The sequence below is a fragment of the Pelophylax lessonae genome, assembly GCF_965119305.1.
Source record: "Pelophylax lessonae genome assembly, chromosome: 12".
NCBI classification, from domain to species: domain Eukaryota; kingdom Metazoa; phylum Chordata; class Amphibia; order Anura; family Ranidae; genus Pelophylax; species Pelophylax lessonae.
Window position 1 is genome coordinate 8,693,928 of NC_138779.1, and position 21,865 is coordinate 8,715,792.

The following is a 21,865-nucleotide window of genomic DNA, read 5'->3' on the forward strand; positions in this document are numbered from 1 at the left end:
ATAGACGATGTTCCCAGTATAGAAGGTGCCCCCAGTATAGACGATATTCCCAGTATAGAAGGTGCCCCCAGTATAGACGATGTTCCCAGTATAGAAGGTGCCCCCAGTATAGACGATGTTCCCAGTATAGAAGGTGCCCCCAGTATAGACGATGTTCCCAGTATAGAAGGTGCCCCCAGTATAGACAGTGCTCCCAGTATAGGAGGTGCTCCCAGTATAGACAGTGCTCCCAGTATAGGAGGTGCTCCCAGTATAGATGGTATTCCCTCTATAGAAGGTGCCCCCAGTATAGGAGGTGCTCCCTGTATTCCCAGTATATAAAGTGCTCCCATTATAGACAGCATTACCAGTATAGGAGGTGCTCCCAGTATAGGATGTGCTCCCTGTATTCCCAGTATAGATGATATTCCCACTATACAGGGAGTGCAGAATTATTAGGCAAATGAGTATTTTTGAGGATTCATTTTATTATTGAACAACAACCATGTTCTCAATGAACCCAAAAAACTCATTAATATCAAAGCTGACTATTTTTGGAAGTAGTTTTTAGTTTTAGCTATTTTAGGGGGATATCTGTGTGTCAGGTGACTATCACTGTGCATAATTATTAGGCAACTTAACAAAAATCAAATATACAGTATACCCATTTCAATTATTTTTACCAGTGAAACCAATATAACATCTCAACATTCACAAATATACATTTCTGACATTCAAAAACAAATCAGTGACCAATATAGCCACCTTTCTTTGCAAGGACACTCAAAAGCCTGCCATCCATGGATTCTGTCAGTGTTTTGATCTGTTCACCATCAACATTGCGTGCAGCAGCAACCACAGCCTCCCAGACACTGTTCAGAGAGGTGTAGTGTTTTCCCTCCTTGTAAATCTCACATTTGATGATGGACCACAGGTTCTCAATGGGGTTCAGATCAGGTGAACAAGGAGGCCATGTCATTTGCTTTTCTTCTTTTATACCCTTTCTTGCCAGCCACGCTGTGGAGTAGTTGGACGCGTGTGATGGAGCATTGTCCTGCATGAAAAGGATGCAGACTTCTTCCTGTACCACTGCTTGAAGAAGGTGTCTTCCAGAAACTGGCAGTAGGACTGGGAGTTGAACTTGACTCCATCCTCAACCCGAAAAGACCCCACAAGCTCATCTTTGATGATACCAGCCCAAACCAGGACTCCACCTCCACCTTGCTGGCGTCTGAGTCGGACTGGAGCTCTCTGCCCTTTACCAATCCAGCCACGGGCCCATCCATCTGGCCCATCAAGACTCACTCTCATTTCATCAGTCCATAAAACCTTTGAGATATTTCTTGGCCCAGTCTTGACGTTTCAGCTTGTGTGTCTTGTTCAGTGGTGGTCGTCTTTCAGCCTTTCTTACCTTGGCCATGTCTCTGAGTATTGCACACCTTGTGCTTTTGGGCACTCCAGTGATGTTGCAGTTCTGAAATATGGCCAAACTGGTGGCAAGTGGCATCTTGGCAGCTGCACGCTTGACTTTTCTCAGTTCATGGGCTGTTATTTTGCGCCTTGGTTTTTCCACACGCTTCTTGCGACCCTGTTGACTATTTTGAATGAAATGCTTGATTGTTCGATGATCACGCTTCAGAAGCTTTGCAATTTTAAGAGTGCTGCATCCCTCTGCAAGATATCTCACTATTTTTGACTTTTCTGAGCCTGTCAAGTCCTTCTTTTCACCCATTTTGCCCAAGGAAAGGAAGTTGCCTAATAATTATGCACACCTGATATAGGGTGTTGATGTCATTAGACCACACCCCTTCTCATTACAGAGATGCACATCACCTAATATGCTTAATTGGTAGTAGGCTTTCGAGCCTATACAGCTTGGAGTAAGACAACATGCATAAAGAGGATGATGTGCTCAAAATACTCATTTGCCTAATAATTCTGCACTCCCTGTAGAAGATGTCCCCAGTATAGGAGTTGCTCCGTGTATTCCCAGTGTAGAAAGTGTTCCCATTATAGACAGTATTCCCAGTATAGGAGGTGCTCCCTGTATTCCCAGTATAGAAAGTGCTCCCAGTATAGGCAGTTCTCCCTGTAGTGTATTCCCAGTATAGGAGGTGCTCCCATCATAAACGGTAATCCCTGGATTAGGAGGGAGAGGGAGGCGGTCCTGGTCTTAGAGGGATTGAGGCAGTCCCAGTATAAAGGTATTCCCGGATAGAAAGTATTCCTAGTATAGGATGTGCTCCCACCATAGACGGTATTCCTGGTAAAGGAGGGGGACGGAGGCGGTCCCGGTATAGGAGGGGGACGGAGGCGGTCCCGGTATAGGAGGGGGACGGAGGCGGTCCCGGTATAGGAGGGGGACGGAGGCGGTCCCGGTATAGGAGGGGGACGGAGGCGGTCCCGGTATAGGAGGGGGACGGAGGCGGTCCCGGCATATGAGGGAAGTGGTCCCGGCATAGGAGGGGGGCGGAGGCGGTCCCGGTATAGGAGGGGGGCGGAGGCGGTCCCGGTATAGGAGGGGGGCGGAGGCGGTTCCGGTATAGGAGGGGGGCGGAGGCGGTTCCGTTATAGGAGGGGGGCGGAGGCGGTCCCGGTATAGGAGGGGGGCGGAGGCGGTCCCGGTATAGGAGGGGGGCGGAGGCGGTCCCGGTATAGGAGGGGGACGGAGGCGGTCCCGGTATAGGAGGGGGACGGAGGCGGTCCCGGTATAGGAGGGGGACGGAGGCGGTCCCGGTATAGGAGGGGGACGGAGGCGGTCCCGGCATAGGAGGGAAGTGGTCCCGGCATAGGAGGGGGGCGGAGGCGGTCCCGGTATAGGAGGGGGGCGGAGGCGGTTCCGGTATAGAAGGGGGACGGATGCGGTCCCGGTATAGAAGGGGGACGGATGCGGTCCCGGTATAGGTGGGGGAAGGAGGCGGTCCCGGTATAGGAGGGGGACGGAGGCGGTCCCGATATAGGAGGGGGACGGAGGCGGTCCCGGCATAGGAGGGAAGTGGTCCCGGTATAGGAGGGGGGCGGAGGCGATTCCGGTATAGAAGGGGGGCGGATGCGGTCCCGGTATAGGTGGGGGAAGGAGGCGGTCCCGGCATAGGAGGGGGGCAGAGGCGGTCCCGGTATAGGTGGGGGAAGGAGGCGGTCTCGGTATAAGAGGGGACGGAGTTACCGTCAGTCTAGGACAATGAATTGAGGAGCGATCCATCAGAGAGAAGTTTGGTCACAGTAACCGTAGACATGATTGCTGAGAACTAAAGACAGTATTTCAGGAGATCCTCAAACAACTGTGAAGCATGATGGTGGACATGTTTTGAGGGGGGGGAGGGGCATGCCTGTGTGCTTTGCTACTTTAGGACCTGGACAGCTCTTAGTCATCAGGTCAGCTCTGCATTCTGCATCGTATCAATGTGAGGACATCTGCAGACCGGACATGATTGGACGCACACTGACACCTTTCTATAAACAATCATAACCATTGTTTTCTGATAAATACACTGATACTAAAAAATTAAAGGAACACTTTTTTAATCAGCATCAAGTAAAGTAAATTCCTGGGTTATTGATCTGGTCAATAAAGTATCAGAGGGGGTTGTTAATCAGTTTCAGCTGCTTTTGGTGTTAATGAAATTAACAGCATGAATATCAGATGGGCAACAATAACACAACCCCCAAAACAGGAATGGTTTTACAGGTGGAGGACACTGACATTTTCCCCTACTCATCTTTACTGACTGTTTGTCACTAGTTTTGCATTTGGCTCAGGTCAGTGTCACTACTGGTAGTATGAGGAGATACCTGGACCCTATAGAGGGGGGTCAGTGTCACTACTGGTAGTATGAGGAGATACCTGGACCCTATAGAGGGGGGTCAGTGTCACTACTGGTAGTATGAGGAGATACCTGGACCCTATAGAGGGGGTCAGTGTCACTACTGGTAGTATGAGGCCATACCTGGACCCTATAGAGGGGGTCAGTGTCACTACTGATAGTATGATGCCATACCTGGACCCTATAGATGGGGTCAGTGTCACTACTGGTAGCATGAGGCCATACCTGGACACTATAGAGGGGGTCAGTGTCACTACTGGTATTATGAGGTCATACCTGGACCCTATAGAGGGGGCCAGTGTCACTACTGGTAGTATGAGACCATACCTGGACACTATAGAGGGGGTCAGTGTCACTACTGGTAGTATGAGGTCATACCTGGACCCTATAGAGGGGGCCAGTGTCACTACTGGTAGTATGAGACCATACCTGGACACTATAGAGGGGGCCAGTGTCACTACTGGTAGTATGAGGTCATACCTGGACCCTATAGAGGGGGCCAGTGTCACTACTGATAGTATGAGGCCATACCTGGACCCTATAGAGGGGGTCAGTATCACTACTGGTATTATGAGGTCATACCTGGACCCTATAGAGGGGGTCAGTGTCACTACTGGTAGCATGAGGCCATACCTGGACACTATAGAGGGGGTCAGTGTCACTACTGGTAGTATGAGGTCATACCTGGACCCTATAGAGGGGGCCAGTGTCACTACTGGTAGTATGAGGTCATACCTGGACCCTATAGAGGGGGCCAGTGTCACTACTGATAGTATGATGCCATACCTGGACCCTATAGAGGGGGTCAGTGTCACTACTGGTAGCATGAGGCCATACCTGGACACTATAGAGGGCGTCAGTGTCACTACTGGTAGTATGAGGTCATACCTGGACCCTATAGAGGGGGCCAGTGTCACTACTGGTAGTATGAGGTCATACCTGGACCCTATAGAGGGGGCCAGTGTCACTACTGGTAGTATGAGGCCATACCTGGACCCTATAGAGGGGGGTCAGTGTCACTACTGGTAGTATGAGGCCATACCTGGACCCTATAGAGGGGGTCAGTGTCACTACTGGTAGCATGAGGCTATACCTGGACCCTATAGAGGGGGTCAGTGTCACTACTGGTAGTATGAGGTCATACCTGGACCCTATAGAGGGGGCCAGTGTCACTACTGGTAGTATGAGGTCATACCTGGACCCTATAGAGGGGGGTCAGTGTCACTACTGGTAGTATGAGGCCATACCTGGACCCTATAGAGGGGGTCAGTGTCACTACTGGTAGTATGAGGCCATACCTGGACCCTATAGAGGGGGTCAGTGTCACTACTGGTAGTATGAGGCCATACCTGGACCCTATAGAGGGGGTCAGTGTCACTACTGGTAGGATGAGGCCATACCTGGACCCTATAGAGGGGGTCAGTGTCACTACTGGTAGTATGAGGCCATACCTGGACCCTATAGAGGAGGTCAGTGTCACTACTGGTAATATGAGGCCATACCTGGACCCTATAGAGGGGGTCAGTGTCACTACTGGTAGTATGAGGCCATACCTGGACCCTATAGAGGGGGTCAGTGTCACTACTGGTAGTATGAGGCCATACCTGGACCCTATAGAGGGGGTCAGTGTCACTACTGGTAGTATGAGGCCATACCTGGACACTATAGAGGGGGTCAGTGTCACTACTGGTAGTATGAGGTCATACCTGGACCCTATAGAGGGGGTCAGTGTCACTACTGGTAGGATGAGGCCATACCTGGACCCTATAGAGGGGGTCAGTGTCACTACTGGTAGTATGAGGCCATACATGGACACTATAGAGGGGGTCAGTGTCACTACTGGTAGGATGAGGCCATACCTGGACCCTATAGAGGGGGTCAGTGTCACTACTGGTAGGATGAGGCCATACCTGGACCCTATACAGGGGGTCAGTGTCACTACTGGTAGTATGGGGGGATACCTGGACCCTATAGAGGGGGTCAGTGTCACTACTGGTAGTATGAGGCCATACCTGGACCCTATACAGGGGGTCAGTGTCACTACTGGTAGCATAAGGCTATACCTGGACCCTATAGAGGGGGTCAGTGTCACTACTGGTAGCATAAGGCTATACCTGGACCCTATAGAGGGGGTCAGTGTCACTACTGGTAGCATGAGACCATACCTGGATCCTATAGAGGGGGTCAGTGTCACTACTGGTAGTATGAGGACATACCTGGCCCCTATAGAGGGGGGTCAGTGTCACTACTGGTAGTATGAGGAGATACCTGGCCCCTATAGAGGGGGGTCAGTGTCACTACTGGTAGCATGAGGAGATACCTGGACCCTATAGAGGGGGATCAGTGTCACTACTGGTAGTATGAGGCCATACCTGGACCCTATAGAGGGGGGGTCAGTGTCACTACTGGTAGTATGAGGCCATACCTGGACCCTATAGAGGGGGTCAGTGTCACTACTGGTAGTATGAGGTCATACCTGGACCCTATAGAGGGGGGTCAGTGTCACTACTGGTAGTATGAGGAGATACCTGGACCCTATAGAGGGGGTCAGTGTCACTACTGGTAGTATGAGGAGATACCTGGACCCTATAGAGGGGGGGTCAGTGTCACTACTGGTAGTATGAGGAGATACCTGGACCCTATAGAGGGGGTCAGTGTCACTACTGGTAGTATGAGGTCATACCTGGACCCTATAGAGGGGGTCAGTGTCACTACTGGTAGTATGGGGCCATACCTGGACCCTATAGAGGGGGTCAGTGTCACTACTGGTAGTATGAGGTCATACCTGGACCCTATAGAGGGGGTCAGTGTCACTACTGGTAGTATGAGGCCATACCTGGACCCTATAGAGGGGGTCAGTGTCACTACTGGTAGTATGAGGCCATACCTGGACCCTATAGAGGGGGTCAGTGTCACTACTGGTAGTATGAGGCCATACCTGGACCCTATAGAGGGGGTCAGTGTCACTACTGGTAGTATGAGGCCATACCTGGACCCTATAGAGGGGGTCAGTGTCACTACTGGTAGTATGGGGCCATACCTGGACCCTATAGAGGGGGTCAGTGTCACTACTGGTAGTTTGAGGCCATACCTGGATCCTATAGAGGTTGCACAGGCAGTCCAACTGCTCCAGGATGGCTCATCAATACACGCCATTGCCAGAAGGTTTGCTGTGTGAGGAGATTCCAGGAGACAGGCAGTTACTCTAGGAGAGCTGGACAGGGCCATAGAAAGTCCTTAACCACTTGCCTTCTGTGCACTTAAACCCCCTTCACATCCAGACCAATTTTTAGCTTTCAGCGCTCTCTTACTTTGAATGACAATTACGCGGTCATGCTACACTGTACCCATATGACATTTTTATCATTTTTTTCACACAAATAGAGCTTTCTTTTGGTGGTATTTAATCATCTCTGGGTTTTTTATTTTTTACAAAAAAAAAAAGACAGAAAATTTTGAAAAAAAAAAAAGTTTTTCTTATTTTCTGCGAGTAAATTTTGAAAATAAGTACATTTTTCTCCTTCACTGATGTGCACTGATAGGCTGCACTGATGGGCACTGATGAGGCTGCACTGATGGGCACTGATGAGGAGATACTAATATGCCGCACTGATGAGCACTGATAGGTGGCACTGCTGGGCACTGAGAGGTGGCACTGCTGGGCACTGAGAGGCGGCACTGACGGGCGGCACTGATGGGCACTGGCGGATGACACTGACGGGTGGCACTGATGGGGGGCACTGTGGGCACTGATGGGGGGCACTTTGTGTATGTTTTTTTACCTTGTGTAATCAGGGCACTGGTGATCGGTGCCCTGATTACATTCCTCTGTGTCCCCTAAGCGCTGATTGGCTCTCCTCTTCCTCACGCTGCAGTCTCTGTGTGAGGAAGGAGAGCTGGCGATGAGAGATGAGAGATATGTTTACATATGAGATCATCTCTCATTGGATGGGCCGTTCACGTGGTAAATGGCCGCTGTGATTGGCCATTTACCACGATCTGTGATTGGCTGTGTCCAAGGGACACGGCCGACACAGATTTTCCCCGATGTGCGCTCCCGGGAGCGCGCGGGGAGCCTGTGCCTGGGAGGCCGTTTAAAGACGGCCTCCCGGAAATTAGAGCCCGCGCTGCAGCCTTCTTTCGGCTATAGCGCGGGCCGGAAGTAGTTAAGCCATGAGCAGGACCGGTATCTGCTCCTTTGTACAAGGAGGAACAGGATGAGCGCTGCCAGAGCCCTACAAAATGACCTCCAGCAGGCCACTGGTGTGAATGTCTCTGACCAAACAATCAGAAACAGACTTCATGAGGGTGGCCCGAGGGCCCGACGTCCTCTAGTGGGCGCTGTGCTCACTGCCCGGCACTGTGGAGCTCGATTGGCATTTGCCATTGAACACCAGAATTGGGAGCTCCACCACTGGCACCCTGTGCTTTTCACAGATGAGAGCAGGGTCACCCTGAGCACATGGGACAGACGTGAAAGGGTCTGGAGAAGCCGTGGAGAACATTATGCTGCCTGGAACATCGTTCAGCATGACCGGTTTGGTGGTGGGTCAGTGATGGTCTGGGGAGGCGTCTCCATGGAGGGACGCACAGACCTCTACAGGGTAGACAATGGCACCCTGACTGCCATTAGGTATTGGGATGAAATCCTTGGACCCATTGTCAGACCTTATGCTGGTGCAGTGGGTCCTGGGTTCCTCCTGGTACATGACAATGCCCAGCCTTGTGTGGTGAGAGTATGCAGCCAGTTCCGGGAGGATGAAGGAATTGATACCATTGAATGGCCCCCACGCTCGCCTGACCTAAATCCAATAGAACTCCTCTGGGACATTATGTTTCGGTCCATCCGACGCCACCAGGTTGCACCTCAGTCTGTTCAGGAGCTCAGTGATGCCCTGGTCCAGACCTGGGAGAAAATACCCCAGGACACCATCCGTCGTCTCATTAGTAGAATGCCCCGAGGTTGGCAAGCATGTGGGGGCCATACAAACTACTGAGGACCATTTGGAGTTGCTGCAATGACATTTCAGTAAAATGGACGAGCCTGCTGCATCATTTTTTTCATTTTGATTTTCGGGGTGTCCTTGAATTCACCCCTCTGTAGGGTGATAATTTTAATTTCCATCAAACGATGTGGCATCCTTTCCTTCCTAACACATTACCCAGTCCATACCAGTATAGATCCTAACACGTTACCCAGTCCATACCAGTATAGATCCTAACACGTTACCCAGTCCATACCAGTATAGATCCTAACACGTTACCCAGTCCATACCAGTATAGATCCTAACACGTTACCCAGTCCATACCAGTATAGATCCTAACACGTTACCCAGTCCATACCAGTATAGATCCTAACACAATACCCAGTCCATACCAGTATAGATCCTAACACATTACCCAGTCCATACCAGTATAGATCCTAACACGTCACCCAGTCCATACCAGTATAGATCCTAACACGTTACCCAGTCCATACCAGTATAGATCCTAACACGTTACCCAGTCCATACCAGTATAGATCCTAACACAATACCCAGTCCATACCAGTATAGATCCTAACACGTCACCCAGTCCATACCAGTATAGATCCTAACACGTTACCCAATCCATACCAGTATAGATCCTAACACATTACCCAGTCCATACCAGTATAGATCCTAACACAATACCCAGTCCATACCAGTGTAGATCCCGACACATTACCCAGTCCATACCAGTATAGACCCTAACACATTACCCAGTCCATACCAGTGTAGATATCCAGCATGATATCCCATTCACATCTCGTGTTTTCAAAGTATTCCTAGAATTTTTTTGAGCAGTGTATAATAATCGTGAACAATCAGAATGTGGTCCCCCTTGCTATGTTGGATATTAAATGGTTTGTACAGTATAGAGAATGTAATGAGAGGAGTGAGACTCCACTGTAACTGGAGGAGTGAGATTCCGGGGTGGGGAAGGAGCGGGGATGGGCACTATGGCGGGGAGGAGCGAGGCTGGGCACTATGGCGGGGAGGAGGGGGGCCGGGCAACATGGCGGGAAAGAGGGGGGCCGGGCAACATGGCGGGGAGGAGGGGGGCCGGGCAACATGGCGGGGAGGAGGGGGGCCGGGCACTATGGCGGGGAGGAGCGGGGCCGGGCACTATGGCGGGGAGGAGCGGGGCCGGGCACTATGGCGGGGAGGAGCGGGGCCGGGCACTATGGCGGGGAGGAGCGGGGCTGGGCACTATGGCGGGGAGGAGCGGGGACGGGCACTATGGCGGGGATGGGCCCTATGGCGGGAGGAGGGGGGACGGGCCGTATGGCGGGGAGGATCGGGGACGGGCACTATGGCGGGGAGGATCGGGGACGGGCACTATGGCGGGGAGGATCGGGGACGGGCACTATGGCGGGGAGGATCGGGGACGGGCACTATGGCGGGGAGGATCGGGGATGGGCACTATGGCAGGGAGGATCGGGGATGGGCACTATGGCGGGGATGGTCACTATGGCGGGGTGTAGCGGGGATGGTCACTATGGCGGGGAGGAGCGTGGACGGGCACAATGGAGGGGAGGAGCGTGGACGGGCACTATGGCGGGGATGAGCGGGGACAGGCACTATGGGGGGGTGGATGTGCTCTAATCACCCAACCAGTGAATCAGCCATTAGATTCTCTTTATAAATGAAATGTAATTGTGAGTCGCTCTTCATTGCTGTGATGTTCATGAAGTGACCTCTGGCTCCTCCCTTCTGCAGGTCTACAGAATGCCACATAAGATCGGGTTTGTGGTGGTCAGCTCCTCCGGCCATGAGGACGGGTTCAGTGCCAAAGAGTTGATGATTCACGCCCCCACGGTGAACGGCTGGCGCTCCCCTAGGTACAGATCTATAATCATGTGATAATGAAGAGGGAAATCGGAGAGGAGGCTGTGCTAAAGTCAGAGAGGCCTCCTGAGTGTAGAACCGGGGACCCCAAGGGGCCCCATTGTTTGTATATTGTATAAATAGTTTTATCAATGAATGAAGATATTTTTTTCTTTACTTGCCATAAAATAATTCGGAAATTATTCGGAAACAGAAGAGGGAGAACTTCAGTAAAAGTTAGAATAACCTCCAGCCATTAATAAATGCTGTAAATTTAATTCGGTATCTTTCCCATCCCCCCTGTACCCTTTACATCAGAGTCCCCCCTTTAGTTTAGGTTCTCCATCCGAGTCCTTTCTTACAACAGGGACCCCCTTACATCAGAGTCCTCCACCTGCCACTTTCCCTCTTGCATGAGAGTGCCCATCAGAGTTCCCTTCAGAGCCCCCTCACATCAGGGTCCCTGTTCGAGCCCCCCTTCTTTCAGGGTCCTTGTTTTTGCTCCCAGACGCTGGGGCTCTGAGACACTCCCTTCCCAGACGCTGGGGCTCCGAGACACTCCCTTCCCAGACACTGGGGCTCCGAGACACTCCCTTCCCAGACACTGGGGCTCCGAGACACTCCCTTCCCAGACGCTGGGGCTCCGAGACACTCCCTTCCCAGACGCTGGGGCTCCGAGACACTCCCTTCCCAGACACTGGGGCTCCGAGACACTCCCTTCCCAGACACTGGGGCTCCGAGACACTCCCTTCCCAGACACTGGGGCTCTGAGACACTCCCTTCCCAGACACTGCAGATCCGAGACACTGGGGCTCTGAGACACTCCCTTCCCAGACACTGGGGCTCCGAGACACTCCCTTCCCAGACACTGGGGCTCCGAGACACTCCCTTCCCAGACACTGGGGCTCCGAGACACTCCCTTCCCAGACACTGGGGCTCCGAGACACTCCCTTCCCAGACACTGGGGCTCCGGGACACTCCCTTCCCAGACACTGGGGCTCCGGGACACTCCCTTCCCAGACACTGGGGCTCCGGGACACTCCCTTCCCAGACACTGGGGCTCCGGGACACTCCCTTCCCAGACACTGGGGCTCCGGGACACTCCCTTCCCAGACACTGGGGCTCCGGGACACTCCCTTCCCAGACACTGCAGATCCGGGACACTCCCTTCCCAGACACTGGGGCTCCGAGACACTCCCTTCCCAGACACTGCAGATCCGAGACACTGGGGCTCTGAGACACTCCCTTCCCAGACACTGGGGCTCTGAGACACTCCCTTCCCAGACACTGGGGCTCTGAGACACTCCCTTCCCAGACACTGGGGCTCTGAGACACTCCCTTCCCAGACACTGGGGCTCTGAGACACTCCCTTCCCAGACACTGGGGCTCTGAGACACTCCCTTCCTAGACACTGGGGCTCTGAGACACTCCCTTCCCAGACACTGGGGCTCTGAGACACTCCCTTCCCAGACACTGGGGCTCTGAGACACTCCCTTCCCAGACACTGGGGCTCTGAGACACTCCCTTCCCAGACACTGGGGCTCTGAGACACTCCCTTCCCAGACACTGGGGCTCTGAGACACTCCCTTCCCAGACACTGGGGCTCTGAGACACTCCCTTCCCAGACACTGGGGCTCTGAGACACTCCCTTCCCAGACACTGGGGCTCCGAGACACTCCCTTCCCAGACACTGGGGCTCCGAGACACTCCCTTCCCAGACACTGGGGCTCCGAGACACTCCCTTCCCAGACACTGGGGCTCCGGATACTCCCTTCCCAGACACTGGGGCTCCGGGACACTCCCTTCCCAGACACTGGGGCTCCGGGACACTCCCTTCCCAGACACTGGGGCTCCGGGACACTCCCTTCCCAGACACTGGGGCTCCGGGACACTCCCTTCCCAGACACTGGGGCTCCGGGACACTCCCTTCCCAGACACTGGGGCTCCGGGACACTCCCTTCCCAGACCCTGCAGCTCCGGGACACTCCCTTCCCAGACACTGCAGATCCGAGACACTGGGGCTCCGAGACACTGGGGCTCTGAGACACTCCCTTCCCAGACACTGCGGCTCTGAGACACTGCAGCTCACAGTGGGAGGGGTTCAGTGCTGCCAATCCAGAAAGCAGTGGACTTGACTAGGTGTTGCTAGGTGCTGACTGAATGCTGAAAGTCACACCCCATGCAACCTCTCCTCCCGCTGTAGTACAAGCACATCCTACCACAAGTGACAACTCTGCTCTGAATTCAGGAGCAGTCTGGTTTCATTGTCACCCTATCACAGGAAGGTGCATTAGGTGGACTTCACTGGGAGGATCAACAGGGATTGGTGGGGCTTTGCAGGGGAGTGAGAGAAAACAGATGGACTGATAATGAAGTGCTGCAGCATATACAGCGAGTATAGAAAAGAATCACATTTTGTTGCTTTGCAGCCTGAAATGAAGACCGACTCAGTTTTTGTTTTATCCAGCTGTATTCACTCAGTGCAACTTATAACATCCATGTGAAAGATGGAACACCAACCTGTCAGAAAAAATCAAAAACAGAATCACAGAGTTGGAAAAGGGCTACCCCCCCCCCCCCCTGAAGGAGAAGCCGGGGAATGTCCACCAATGAGCACACAGTGGTTGAAGGAGAAGGCGGGGAATGTCCACCAATGAGCGCACAGTGGTTGGAGGAGAAGGCTGGGAATGTCCACCAATGAGCGCACAGTGGTTGGAGGAGAAGGCGGGGAATGTCCACCAATGAGCACACAGTGGTTGGAGGAGAAGGCGGGAAATGTCCACCAATGAGCACACAGTGGTTGGAGGAGAAGGCGGGGAATGTCCACCAATGAGCGCACAGTGGTTGGAGGAGAAGGCTGGGAATGTCCACCAATGAGCGCACAGTGGTTGGAGGAGAAGGCGGGGAATGTCCACCAATGAGCACACAGTGGTTGGAGGAGAAGGCGGGAAATGTCCACCAATGAGCACACAGTGGTTGGAGGAGAAGGCGGGGAATGTCCACCAATGAGCGCACAGTGGTTGGAGGAGAAGGCTGGGAATGTCCACCAATGAGCGCACAGTGGTTGGAGGAGAAGGCGGGGAATGTCCACCAATGAGCACACAGTGGTTGGAGGAGAAGGCGGGAAATGTCCACCAATGAGCACACAGTGGTTGGAGGAGAAGGCGGGAAATGTCCACCAATTGGCACACAGTTCTTGGAGGAGAAGGCGGGGAATGTCCACCAATGAGCACACAGTGGTTTGAGGAGAAGGCGGGAAATGTCCACCAATTGGCACACAGTGGTTGGAGGAGAAGGTGGGGAATGTCACTCAGCACACAGTGGTTGGAGGTGAAGGCGGGGAATGTCCACCAATGAGCAGACAGTGGTTGGAGGAGAAGGTGGGGAATGTCCACCAATGAGCACACAGTGGTTGGAGGAGAAGGCGGGAAATGTCCACCAATGAGCACACAGTGGTTGGAGGAGAAGGCGGGGAATGTCCACCAATGAGCACACAGTGGTTGGAGGAGAAGGCGGGGAATGTCCACCAATGAGCACTCAGTGGTTGGAGGAGAAGGTGAGGAATGTCCACCAATAAGCACACAGTGGTTGGAGGAGAAGGCGGGGAATGTCCTGGCATGGCCTAGTCAGAGCCCAGACTTAATCCCCATTGAAAATCTGTGGAATGATTGAAGACTGCAGTGCACAAACGGTCACCATCGAAGGTAACTGTACCTGAGCTGCTCTGCAAAGAAGAACGGGCAAATATTGCAAAGTCTAGAAGATGTTCAAAGTTAGAGACAAATCCCAACGGTCTAAAGGCTGGAAATACAGCAGAAGGGGGTCCAACAAAATACTGACACGGGGGGGGATCCTTTTTCCAACCGAGTACAGCTGGATAAAACAAAAACTGTGTCTTTTCATTTCAGGCTGCAAAGCAACAAAATGTGATTGTTTTAAGGGGGGAGGGGATCCTTATCTATACCCGCTGTATATGTGTGTTCAGCAGTGTGTCAGGAAATCTGCTGTAAAATAATATCTGTGTGTAATTTTATACGTTTCTCCCCCCTCCCAGGTTCTGTCAGTACCCTCAGGAGATAGTGATACAAATGGTGGAGAGATGCCGGATCCGGAAACTGCAGCTCTTGGCCCATCAGTACATGATCTCCTCCAAGATCGAGTTTTACATTTCCGAGAGTCTTCCTGAATACTTCACTCCATACCAGACCGAGCGATTCCGCAGACTCGGGTAGGCGGTCATTTTACTGTTTCACCACTAGGGGGCGCTGGGTGACTGGGATATATTTTTTAAAAGAACGCATCGAATGTAAACTAAAATCCATCTCGGCGTTTGTTGGTTCAGTAGCTGGGGAGCGGATTTACGTGCTGGCTTCTTATATTTCTCGGGGGTTCCACCCTCCAAATTACTTCACAAGAAATTAATTATTAAAGAGGAATTAAACCCAAAATCAAACTTTTATTATATTGAAGCTCACCAATTCTTAGATGTGATGGCGGCATTGGTTTTCTTTTTTTTAGTCTTTCTTTCCTTAATTTTCACCTGGTGATCCAGTCAGTAAGTTTGTTTTTCAACAGAACAAGCTGTCCTGCAGTGCTGAGACAAAACCATTTATAGCGTTTGTTACCCTAAGAAAATAAAAAACAGATCCTGTTACCTTAACCACTTCTGGACTGAAAGGATTTGCCCCCTTAGCAACCAGGCAATTTTTTGCGATTCGGCACTGCGTTACTTCAACGGACAATTGCACGGTCGTGCGATGCTGTACCTAAATAAAATTGATGTCCTTTTTTCCCACAAATAGAGATTTCTTCTTCTCTCTTCTCTTCTCTTCTCTTCTCTTCTCTTCTCTTCTCTTCTCTTCTCTTCTCTTCTCTTCTCTTCTCTTCTCTTCTCTTCTCTTCTCTTCTCTTCTCTTCTCTCCTTCTTTCTTCTTCTTCTCTTCTTCTTCTCTCCTTCTTCTCTTCTTCTTCTCTCCTTCTTCTCTTCCTTTTCCTCTTCTCTTCCTCTTCTCTCCTTCTTCTCTTCCTCTTCTCTCCTTCTTCTCTCCTTCTTCTCTCCTTCTCTTCCTCTTCTCTTCCTCTTCTCTTCCTCTTCTCTTCCTCTTCTCTCCTTCTTCTCCTTCTTCTTCTCTCCTTCTTCTCTTCCTTCTTCTCTTCCTTCTTCTCTTCCTTCTTCTCTTCCTTCTTCTCTTCCTTCTTCTCTTCCTCTTCTCTCCTTCATCTCTTCCTCTTCTCTCCTTCTTCTCTTCCTCTTCTCTCCTTCTTCTCTTCTTCTTCTCTCCTTCTTCTCTTCTTCTTCTCTCCTTCTTCTCTTCCTCTTCTCTTCCTCTTCTCTTCCTCTTCTCTTCCTCTTCTCTTCCTCTTCTCTCCTTCTTCTCTTCTTCTTCTCTCCTTCATCTCTTCCTCTTCTCTCCTTCTTCTCTTCCTCTTCTCTTCCTGTTCTCTTCCTGTTCTCTTCTTCTTCTCTCCTTCTTCTCTCCTTCTTCTCTTCTTCTTCTCTCCTTCTTCTCTTCCTTCTTCTCTTCCTCTTCTCTTCCTCTTCTCTTCCTCTTCTTCTCTCCTTCTTCTCTTCCTCTTCTCTTCTTCCTCTTCTCTTCTTCCTCTTCTTTCTTCCTTCTTCTTTCTTTTTTCTTCTTTCTTTTTTCTTTCTTTTTTTCTTTCTTTTTTCTTTCTTTTTTCTTTCTTTTTTTTTTTTTTTTTCTTTTTTCTTTTTTCTTTTTTCTTTTTTCTTTTTCTTGGCAGTCGGGCAGATTAGAGATCTGAGGGGTCGCTGAGTGCTGGGAGCCACTCTGATGCATATTTCTCTATAAGAAAGGCGCAGGGACATATATTTTTCTATTAGAGGGGATTAGATAATTTTTCTAAGTGTTTTAACAACCACTTTAACACTGAGGGGTTGCTAACAATGATCAGTTTTTATTATTATTATTATTATTATTAATGTAACCACTTACTGACCGTCCCAGAGAGTTGGGAATTGGGGTTCATGTGATGGGAATGAGAGGTGGGAATTGGGGTTCATGTGATGGGAATGAGAGGTGGGAATTGGGGTTCAGGTGATGGGAATGAGGGGTGGGAATTGTAGTTCATGTGATGGGAATGAGAGGTGGGAATTGGGGTTCATGTGATGGGAATGAGAGGTGGGAATTGGGGTTCATGTGATGGGAATGAGAGGTGGGAATTGGGGTTCATGTGATGGGAATGAGAGGTGGGAATTGGGGTTCATGTGATGGGAATGAGAGGTGGGAATTGGGGTTCATGTGATGGGAATGAGAGGTGGGAATTGGGGTTCATGTGATGGGAATGAGAGGTGGGAATTGGGGTTCATGTGATGGGAATGAGAGGTGGGAATTGGGGTTCATGTGATGGGAATGAGAGGTGGGAATTGGGGTTCAGGTGATGGGAATGAGGGGTGGGAATTGTGGTTCATGTGATGGGAATGAGAGGTGGGAATTGGGGTTCATGTGATGGGAATGAGAGGTGGGAATTGGGGTTCATGTGATGGGAATGAGAGGTGGGAATTGGGGTTCATGTGATGGGAATGAGAGGTGGGAATTGGGGTTCATGTGATGGGAATGAGAGGTGGGAATTGGGGTTCATGTGATGGGAATGAGAGGTGGGAATTGGGGTTCATGTGATGGGAATGAGAGGTTGGAATTGGGGTTCATGTGATGGGAATGAGAGGTGGGAATTGGGGTTCATGTGATGGGAATGAGAGGTGGGAATTGGGGTTCATGTGATGGGAATGAGAGGTGGGAATTGGGGTTCATGTGATGGGAATGAGAGGTGGGAATTGGGGTTCATGTGATGGGAATGAGAGGTGGGAATTGGGGTTCATGTGATGGGAATGAGAGGTGGGAATTGGGGTTCATGTGATGGGAATGAGAGGTGGGAATTGGGGTTCATGTGATGGGAATGAGAGGTGGGAATTGGGGTTCATGTGATGGGAATGAGGGGTGGGAATTGTAGTTCATGTGATGGGAATTAGAGGTGGGAATTGGGGTTCAGGTGATGGGAATGAGGGGTGGGAATTGTAGTTCATGTGATGGGAATTAGAGGTGGGAATTGGGGTTCATGTGATGGGAATGAGAGGTGGGAATTGGGGTTCATGTGATGGGAATGAGAGGTGGGAATTGGGGTTCATGTGATGGGAATGAGAGGTGGGAATTGGGGTTCATGTGATGGGAATGAGATGTAGGAATTGGGGTTCATGTGATGGGAATGAGAGTTGGGAATTGGGGTTCAGGTGATGGGAATGAGAGGTGGGAATTGTAGTTCATGTGATGGGAATGAGAGGTGGGAATTGGGGTTCATGTGATGGGAATGAGATGTAGGAATTGGGGTTCATGTGATGGGAATGAGAGTTGGGAATTGGGGTTTAGGTGATGGGAATGAGAGTTGGGAATTGGGGTTCATGTGACGGGAATGAGAGGTGAGAATTGGGGATCATGTGATGGGAATGAGAGGTGAGAATTGGGGATCATGTGACGGGAATGAGAGGTGGGAATTGGGGATCATGTGATGGGAATGAGAGGTGAGAATTGGGGATCATGTGATGGGAATGAGAGGTGGGAATTGGGGATCATGTGACGGGAATGAGAGGTGGGAATTGGGGTTCAGGTGATGGGAATGAGAGGTGGGAATTGGGGTTTAGGAGATGTAAGATCTTTGTATCTATCACAGTGATGGGGGTCCTGCTTCTCCGGCTCTATTTCTATTCAGTGCTGATAGGACAATCAAAATCCTCATATCTCCATTGTAGAAGGAACCTCTTCAGAAGTAAGTGGGACCAAAGCTGAGTACTGTGGCAGGGAGGTCTCAAAGCTGCTTCCCCCAGAGACCGAAGAACCCAGCGGGTGACTCAGAGCACCACCTGTGATTGAAATCTCAGCTTTTAAAGGCGGAGCCGGTAAATCGCACAGTAACGGTTCTCCCAATGTCATCTCTTCAGGAGAATTCCCTGCATCTCAATGGCGGCTTGTATGTCATAATCGCCCCCATCTCCAGCAGGGGATCCACGTAATTCAGATCTCTTCTTGTTTCAGGTACGTCGCTCTGTCTGATAATGAGAAGACCGGATACAAGGCCAGAGAGCTGAAGTCTGTCTATGTGGATGCGGTGGGGCAATATCTCAAAGTCATCTTCCATAAGAACTACGCCAACAGATATAATCTCTACAACCAGGTAACTCCCCAGTCTCCACCCACTCACATTCTCCACCCACTCACATTCTCCACCCACTCACATTCTCCACCCACTCACATTCTCCACCCACTCACTCACATTCTCCACCCACTCACATTCTTCTATTTATTAATTACCTGCACTGCAGTATATCAGCAAAACCTGATCTGATCATCTGATTGGTTACTGTGATCAGCACCGCCCGTTTTTGTCCTACAAGAGTATGAGGAAAGTTTAGGGGAACTGAATTCATCCTCTATTGAGAAGCGGAGAATAATCACTTCAATACCCGGCACTTTCACCACCTTCCTGCCCCCCCCCCCCATACAGGCACCTTCACCGCCTTCCTGCCCCCCCCCCCCCCATACAAGGCATTTTTACTCCCCTTCCTGCCCAGGCCAATTTTCAGCTTTCAGCGCTGTTGCACTTTGAATGACAATTGTGCGGTCATGCTACACTGTACCCATATGAGAATTTAATATTTTTTTCTTCACACAATTAGAGCTTTCTTTTGGTGGTTTTTAATCACCACTGGGGTTTTATTTTTAAATAAAAAATTAAAAAAGAGGGGATATGATCTCCATGTATAAGTACATAAGGGGGGATATGATCTCCATGTATAAGTACATAAGGGGGGATATGATCTCCATGTATAAATACATAAGGGGGGATATGATCTCCATGTATAAATACATAAGGGGGGATATGATCTCCATGTATAAATAAATAAGGGGGGATATGATCTCCATGTATAAATACATAAGGGGGGATATGATCTCCATGTATAAGTACATAAGGGGGGATATGATCTCCATGTATAAGTACATAAGGGGGGATATGATCTCCATGTATAAATACATAAGGGGGGATATGATCTCCATGTATAAATACATAAGGGGGATGTGATCTCCATGTATAAATACATAAGGGGGGATATGATCTCCATGTATAAATACATAAGGGGGGATATGATCACCATGTATAAATAAATAAGGGGGGATATGATCACCATGTATAAATACATAAGGGGGGATATGATCTCCATGTATAAATACATAAGGGGGGATATGATCTCCATGTATAAATACATAAGGGGGGATATGATCACCATGTATAAATACATAAGGGGGGATATGATCACCATGTATAAATACATAAGGGGGGATATGATCACCATGTATAAATACATAAGGGGGGATATGATCTCCATGTATAAATACATAAGGGGGGATATGATCTCCATGTATAAATACATAAGGGGGATATGATCTCCATGTATAAATACATAAGGGGAGGATATGATCTCCATGTATAAATACATAAGGGGGGATATGATCTCTATGTATAAATACATAAGGGGGGATATGATCAACATGTATAAATACATAAGGGGGGATATGATCTCCATATATAAATACATAAGGGGGGATATGATCTCCATGTATAAATACATAAGGGGGGATATGATCTCCATGTATAAATACATAAGGGGGGATATGATCTCATGTATAAATACATAAGGGGGGATATGATCACCATGTATAAATACATAAGGGGGGATATGATCACCATGTATAAATACATAAGGGGTCCTTATAGTGAACTTGGTATTAAATTATTCACGTTAAGGTCATCACAGAGGACAAGGGGGCGCTCTTTATGTCTAGAGGAAAACATATTTAGTCTCCAAATATGGAAAGGTTTCTTCACAGTAAGAGCTGTGAAAATGTGGAATAGACTCCCTCCAGAGCTGGTTCTGGCCAGTTCAGTAAATTGCTTTAAAAAATACCTGTTTTCTAAATAACTGGGTACAAACTATAGGAATGTATTTTGTTATTTATTTATTTTTGTTTTCCCCTTTTTATTGGTGGACATGGATGGACTTGTGTCTTTTTTATCCTGACTAGCTGTGTACCCATGTAGAGTCCCATTGGGTTATTATTGGGTGTTGTGACCTGACTGTTGCCCTGTCTAATTATTGTTATAGGCTGTGTGGTCGAATATCCTCAGTATCGTTCTCCCTGTGATCTGGCCTTCATTGGTGAAGCGCGTTAGAGGGGCGGTCCCTGGGCGGGAACAATGTTGATGCAACTGTTTTACTGACAGCTGTATGGAGGAGAGATTCTGGGGTGTGGCTTCCATTAATCAATAAAATTCTCTTTGTTTCTTTCATAGGTCGCCCTTATTGCAATCAATATTATTGGTGACCCGGTGGACAATAATGAAGAAAACCTGGTAAATATTCTGACCATGCGTGTGATGTTTTGGGTGAATGATGGTGTGAATGGTATGTGAATATAGAAGTAAAGATGCCCATAGACATTACATTGTGGTTGGAAGATACGACTTTTTAGACAGATCTTACAGATCTACTTAACAGACAGATTAACTTTAGAAAGCAGCCACAACGGTCTTCCCTGAACTGACCTGGTAAGAGACTTTGAGTCAACGTATTATTGCCATACCGGAAAGGTCAGGGCAGATTATATCTTCTCTGAACAAATTGCTGACGGGACTGCCTTTTACCTACTGGCTAGTGACCTACCTTGAATCTGAGTTCTTACTATATGAACTTTGGAGTGAGCCTGATCAGGGTGAGACCGTGGTCTAAAGGCCCGTACACACGTACCGATTGTCGGCCGTAAATGTTCTGCCAACGTCCGATCAGCCGATTGTCGGCTTGTTAGTATGATGCTTCCGACAACTGACTGCGACTTTACGGCCGAACAAAACCTGGTGTGCATGCTATAAAATTTTTGTTGGCCAACAACAGAACGGCCGATTAATTAAGACAAGGGTGACCAGCGCTATGGACTGTACAGTGAATGCAGGTTTAAGAATTGCGGTGTAAGCTGCCAACAACCAAACCCAAAAAAGGGTTAGAAAATGGAATATGTGCAAGTGAGGTTGTGAACGGCGCTACCGTGTTTTTAAAGGGTTTAGCAATAATAATGCATTACTAGCGTGAGTAGTGGTATATAAAAAAATAACACTTAAAATGCTATGAATAATTAAATTAATTAATTTGTG

At 49.6% G+C, this 21,865-nt stretch overlaps 1 protein-coding gene across 1 annotated transcript in view; it reads left to right on the top strand.

Annotated features, from left to right (window-relative positions):
* Positions 1–21,865, top strand: part of CEP104 (centrosomal protein 104) — a 177,247-nt gene that overhangs the window by 2,872 nt on the left and 152,510 nt on the right. Inside the window, exons 2-5 of the mRNA XM_082273168.1 lie at positions 10,544–10,665; positions 14,706–14,879; positions 18,697–18,835; positions 21,011–21,070. Coding sequence (XP_082129294.1) covers positions 10,553–10,665; positions 14,706–14,879; positions 18,697–18,835; positions 21,011–21,070 — 486 coding nt within the window. The 5' untranslated portion in view covers positions 10,544–10,552. The remainder of the gene's footprint in view (positions 1–10,543; positions 10,666–14,705; positions 14,880–18,696; positions 18,836–21,010; positions 21,071–21,865) is intronic.